The sequence below is a fragment of the Notolepis coatsorum genome (genome assembly GCF_963971535.1).
Source record: "Notolepis coatsorum genome assembly, chromosome: 16".
Classification (NCBI taxonomy): Eukaryota; Metazoa; Chordata; class Actinopteri; order Aulopiformes; family Paralepididae; genus Notolepis; species Notolepis coatsorum.
The window spans coordinates 2,788,201-2,793,200 of NC_140180.1; the positions used below are offsets into that span (position 1 = coordinate 2,788,201).

General features: G+C 41.3%; 1 protein-coding gene across 1 annotated transcript in view; it reads right to left on the reverse strand.

Moving 5' to 3' along the window:
- adgrg4a (adhesion G protein-coupled receptor G4a) overlaps positions 1 to 5,000 on the reverse strand; it is an 80,627-nt gene that overhangs the window by 73,095 nt on the left and 2,532 nt on the right. The window contains exons 3-4 of the mRNA XM_084331364.1: positions 1,853 to 2,361; positions 49 to 235 (exon numbers count right to left, since the gene is read on the reverse strand). Of these exons, the coding sequence (XP_084187490.1) occupies positions 49 to 235; positions 1,853 to 2,361 (696 nt within the window). The remainder of the gene's footprint in view (positions 1 to 48; positions 236 to 1,852; positions 2,362 to 5,000) is intronic.

Here is a 5,000-nt window from a genome sequence, read left to right on the forward strand (position 1 = left end):
TTATTCCTAATAAAGAATTTCAATCTATATGAAAGGTAACTGGTTCACCGCAGCGCAGCGAGGCGTCGGTGACGGGGGGGCAGCCGGCGCTCCAGTCGCCCAGGTCCCAGCGCGCCACGTCCCCATCGGCACAGCGGTCGCTCTGCATCTCCTCCGCGCTCCACTCCCGGCTCCACATCTGGAACCGGCCGATCTCCCCCATCAGGCCGTTCCCGTCCTCCGGCTTCAGCGCCCCCTGGTGGGTTGATTGATTGATTGATTGGTTGGTTGATTGGTTGGTTGGTTGATTGATTGGTTGATTGGTTGGTTGATTGATTGATTGGTTGATTGATTGATTGAAAGCTCTATTAACACATTATGGCATGATACACGACATACCTAAAAAAACAGAGTTTATATTGAAAACATAAAACAATAAACCTCCACAGAGGGAGTTTATGTGCCGTAGTGGGCAAAAGACATAGTTCCAAAAGAAACACAAGAAAACGACCATAAAAGGCTCAGCCTCTATAAAACAAAGTGTAAAATAAAGCCAGTAGCCCAAAACAAGAATGGCTACAAAGAAAGGCTAAATGCTGAACAGGGCAGAGATCAGCAGCACTACACTTCAATATAATAAGGATGACCAAAGGGATCGCCAACACTAGGAAATGAAAAAGCAGCCAACACTGCGAGACTCAAACCTAAATAGACTCAGCTTTACCAGCTGCAATCAAGCCCACACACCTGCCGACCCACGAGGCAATTAACTACAGAGGCCAGTGATTGACAGCTGTCCCTCACAGAAAGGCGAAATAGACAGCTGTCCCTCACAGAAAGGCGAAATAGACAGCTGTCCCTCACAGAAAGGCGAAATAGACAGCTGTCCCTCACAGAAAGGCGAAATAGACAGCTGTCCCTCACAGAAAGGCGAAATAGACAGCTGTCCCTCACAGAAAGGCGAAATAAGGCCAAAACCATGACACCCGTAGGTGCTCTTTGAGAGTGGTTTTGAAGGTGGGTAGGGATTCCCATTTTTTTTACGGCTGTGGGTAGGGTGTCGGCTGTGATGTGGCATAATTACGAAACGTTAGTTTAGTCCCTTGTTTGAGCCAAATCTGGGTTTATGTCACGTTCCTAGGCCCGGTCCTGGCTGGACCAGGCAGGATGGTAACATGGGACACTTTGGGACAGTGCCCTCCGCCTGACATTGGCTCTCTGCCTCCCTCTAGGGACCTAAGCCCTATGGTACGGGCTGCTATCATATGTTGGTTACACATTGTGGATTTAATTTGTAATGTTCTGTTGTCCTGGTCCATCCCTGTCTATGTGTGATGTCACCCCTCTGTTGAGTTGTTGTGTGTCATTTCCTTAGTGTCTAGTTGTGTTTAGTTTGTCATTGCTTTTGTGTCTAGGTTGTTTGTGATTCTGTGTGTTGGCCAGGTGTTCTTCATTGTTAATTAGTTTGGGTATTTAGGTGTCTGTCTGTCCTCACTTCCTTGTGGTGTCATTTCCTCCTAGTCCTCGGTGTTACCCTACTCGTCGTGTCTCCCGTATTCTCCCGTGCCTTGCTGTTTGTATTAAGCGCTGTAAGTAGATTAGTCTTTTGTTTTGTTGTTGTTTTATTTTCCTTGTTTTACAATTCAGTTCTCTGTCTCTAGCGCCAGCTCGGCTGTGCCGTTTATGTTTTCTTTTGTAACGTACAGTCGTGTTTAAGTAAAGTCTGTTTTACACGTTATCCTGCCGTCTCTGCCTCCTCCATTCCGGTCCGCAACCTGAGTTCGCATCGTCTTCCCTCACTACCCCACCTATCGTAACAGGTTTAACATGATTTGTGGAGCTCCCTCCGGTGTCGTGGTCGTGGTATTCTCACCTGCACCACGTTGTGCGACACGCCGAGGGTGAGCGTGCCGTACGGCGCCAGCCGCCTCGCCAGGGTGCCGTTGGCCGCGGCGGCGCCGAAGAAGCTGCTCCCGTTGACGTAGACGTGAAGCGCCTGGCTGTGCCCGGACCAGGTGAGGCACACCGTGTGCCAGTCGTACAGCGGCAGGTCCAGGTCGACGCGCCACTCCTCTCCGAACAGCCACGCCACCAGGTGCCCGCCGTTGCCCCCCAGGCCCAGCTCGATGTCGCCCCCCTGGGCCCCGGGAGCCTTGTAGACGAAGCCCGTCCAGGCCGTGAGGTAGCGGCGACGCAGCAGGAGGCAGGCGCTCAGCTCCTGGAGCCGGGGGGGAACCGGGGGCTTCAGCTGCCAGAGGCAGAGCGCGGGCCAGGGCTCGAACACCGCCTTCTTGCCCCACAGGCTGGAGCTGCCAGAGACAGGGGCGGGCCGGGGCTCGAACACCGCCTTCTGGCCCCACAGGCTGGAGCTGCCAGAGACGGCTACACAGACACAATGGTACAACATGGTGTTAGATTCTGATCAATCAGCCGGTATCACGTCTTCGTCTGTTTGGCTCGTGTTCTCGTCTCCATCCACTGACCTCTGCGTTGTGTTTGTTTCTCTCCGACGTCTCATATACTGGCTGTACAATCCTTATCATCCCCCGTTAATGCAATCCGCAGACATAAGTATTCACCACCTTCGTAAGAATTCGACACCTTGACAGCATAATACCTTTCTTGGAAGAGCGTTGTTTAAACAGAACCTCATAATCAGATGGGAACCAATTCGTATTGTCATTGCTATCGTCCTTCTGCTATTCAGTCCAATAGTGGTTCACGCCTTGTCGTTAGCCAAAACCCTCCTCGTGTTAGCCGAAGCTAATGATGATGTGGCATTCTCCCCCCCCTCTCTGTGATGAGAGGAGGGAGCCGTCTCAAAGACGTTCTTAGTCGTTCTTGGTCTGCCCTAGTCAGATTGTAGGCTTACACCCGGAAACACTGTTAGATTTATAGGATCTTCGTCATAGCAACGACTGCCTCGCCCCTCTTCTGGTTACTATGGGCCGCTGCCATGACAACTGCTAATAACCTTTACCACACATTTCAAAACGTTTCATTACTGTCAAACCCTCCATCGCTCTGCTCTCTGTCTCCTGCTGCCTTGTTGTAGGGAGGATAGAAGCCTTGCATCACATGTCCCCTCCGGTACACGAGGAGGCAGCCTGTCACATCTTTTCACCTGCCAGCGCGGACTCTCATTCGGCGAGGTGTAACGTGTTGGAGGCTCACACTGCCCCCGCCATTTCCTGTCTCTGCTGTGCAGGCGTCCCCCAACCGACCTGTAGGAGTCGCTGTTTACAACGACCAGATTACCACCCATCGACTTCCACCCGCTAACTCTGCCAATTGAGTTAGTATGACGACTGGCCCAAGCCGGAGGCAACGCAGACAGCCGGAGTCTTGCGTTGGTGACAAGCGCAATGTCCGCTGCGCCACCAAGCCGCCTATTATTATTATTATTATAAAATGTATTATTATTATTATTATTATTATTATAAAATGTATTATTATTATTATAAAATTTATTATTATTATTATAAAATTATTATTATTATTATTATTATTATTATTATTATTATTATTATTATTATTATTATTATTATTATTATTATTATTATTATTATTATTATTATTATTATTATTATTATTATTATTATTATTATTATTATTATTATTATTATTATTATTATTATTATTATTATTATTATTATAAAATGTATTATTATTATTATTATTATTATTATTATTATTATTATTATTATTATTATTATTATTATTATTATTATTATTATTATTATTATTATTATTATTATTATTATTATTATTATTATTATTATTATTATTATTATTATTATTATTATTATTATAAAATGTATTATTATTATAAAATTATTATTATTATTATTATTATTATTATTATTATTATTATTATTATTATTATTATTATTATTATTATTATTATTATTATTATTATTATTATTATTATTATTATTATTATTATTATTATTATTATTATTATTATTATTATTATTATTATTATTATTATTATTATTATTATTATAAAATGTATTATTATTATTATACATTGTATTATTATTATTATTATTATTATTATTATTATTATTATTATTATTATTATTATTATTATTATTATTATTATTATTATTATTATTATTATTATTATTATTATTATTATTATTATTATTATTATTATTATTATTATTATTATTATTATTATTATTATTATTATTATTATTATTATTATTATTATTATTATTATTATTATTATTATTATTATTATTATTATTATAAATTGTATTATTATTATTATTATTATTATTATTATTATTATTATTATTATTATTATTATCGAAAATGTCTACATCAGAGGAACGGCCCATGTTGAGCAGTTCGGGCAGAAAGTGAGAGAAGCAAGACTGAGATGGTTTGGACATGTGCGGAGGAGGGAGGTGGGGTACATCGGTAGGAGGATGCTGGAGATGGAGCTGCCAGGAAAGAGGAGGAGGGGAAGGCCCAAGAGGAGGTTTATGGACACAGTGAAGGAGGACATGCAGGCAGCGGGCGTGACGGAGGACGACGCAGAGGACAGGGACGGATGGAAACGGATGATCCGCTGTGGCGACCCCTGGCGGGAAAAGCCGAAAGAAAAAGAAGAAGTATTATTATTATTATTATTATTATTATTATTATTATTATTATTATTATTATTATTATTATTATTATTATTATTATTATTATTATTATTATTATTATTATTATTATTATTATTATTATTATTATAAAATGGCATTTATATAGTGCTTTTATCCAAAGTGCTTTACAATTTTTGTTCCTCACATTCACCCGCTCACTCACACATTCACACCGACGGCGGAGGCGACCATGCAAGGTGCCGACCTGCTCATCAGGAGCAATTAGGGGTTAAGTTTCTTGCTAAAGGACACTACGACACGCTGCACAGGAGGAGCGGGAATCGAACCTAAGACTTTTTAAGACCCTTTTAATAGAATTTACACCAAATTCACGGCCATATTAGCACAAAAAAAAGCCCCCAC